This window comes from Tigriopus californicus, chromosome 8 (assembly GCF_007210705.1).
Source record: "Tigriopus californicus strain San Diego chromosome 8, Tcal_SD_v2.1, whole genome shotgun sequence".
Classification (NCBI taxonomy): Eukaryota; Metazoa; Arthropoda; class Copepoda; order Harpacticoida; family Harpacticidae; genus Tigriopus; species Tigriopus californicus.
Window position 1 is genome coordinate 15,230,371 of NC_081447.1, and position 935 is coordinate 15,231,305.

At 45.5% G+C, this 935-nt stretch overlaps 1 protein-coding gene across 1 annotated transcript in view; it reads right to left on the reverse strand.

Annotated features, from left to right (window-relative positions):
- Positions 1 to 78: 78 nt before the first annotated feature.
- The window catches only part of LOC131885120 (uncharacterized), a 2,773-nt gene continuing 1,916 nt past the window's right edge, over positions 79 to 935 (reverse strand). Inside the window, exon 2 of the mRNA XM_059233061.1 lies at positions 79 to 808. Within this exon, the coding sequence (XP_059089044.1) occupies positions 285 to 808 (524 nt within the window). The 3' untranslated portion in view covers positions 79 to 284. The remainder of the gene's footprint in view (positions 809 to 935) is intronic.

Below are 935 nucleotides of genomic sequence, written 5' to 3' on the forward strand. Positions count from 1 at the left end.
ATTGCAACATTGAACCATCTGAGCAATAGCTCCTGATGAAATTTCAACCTAATCCGCAACTAGGAGCACTTTTTTGTGATATGGTTTTTTTTTTAATTAAAAATTAGTTAATGGACTTCAAAGTGGATTAATGTACTGATCTTAGCTACTATCAAGAATGTCACTTGTTCCAAATGTTGTTCCTTACGTTGTACATCAAATAAAGAAAATCGTTCCTAAAAGCTTTGACACGGTGTGGAATGAACAAGATACACGCTACTTTTCAGCACTTTTCCTTCCTTTGTTTAAATCATAAAAGACGATTGATGATACTCTTTGGATGAAGATGTCTCGTTCAAAGCGGGGTTCTCAAATTCCCGCCCAATGGATGATGACTGAGCCAAATTCCTTGGGGATCCTTGTTGTGTAATGGGATTGACAAAACTGCCTTGCTGACTGAGAGACACATCGGGTCCGTCGGATGATTGGAGGGGATTCTCAAAGGCCCGCCCTCCATTGGACGATCCGTGGCCTGGGTTATGATGACCCGCTGATTCCACGTCAACCCGTGTCTGGGGGCTACTCATCATGGAGTCCGGATCCAAAGAGGAGGCCCGCATGGTCTCGGCGGTACTCACGGTGTCGCTCATACAGATCGAGTTGCGGTTCTCTTCGTCTTTGTGGACGAGCTCTTGACGGTTCAGAAAGTTGCCCGGGAACTCTCCCATGAAATCGGGATCGAAGAGGAAAGGACCCAATGGGACCACAATGTACCATCCGTAGGCCACCAACGCGAACATTGGCCGGGTTATGTACCAAATGTGAAGGCCTGAAAGAAAGTTAGAGTTTCGTTCAAGACAGCATTCCAGGTAGGTGGCGTCTCATTGGATGGGGTAATTAATAAGGATCGTGACTCAACAATGCAAGAATGATTTCTCATGGTTTTTAGTCCCCCC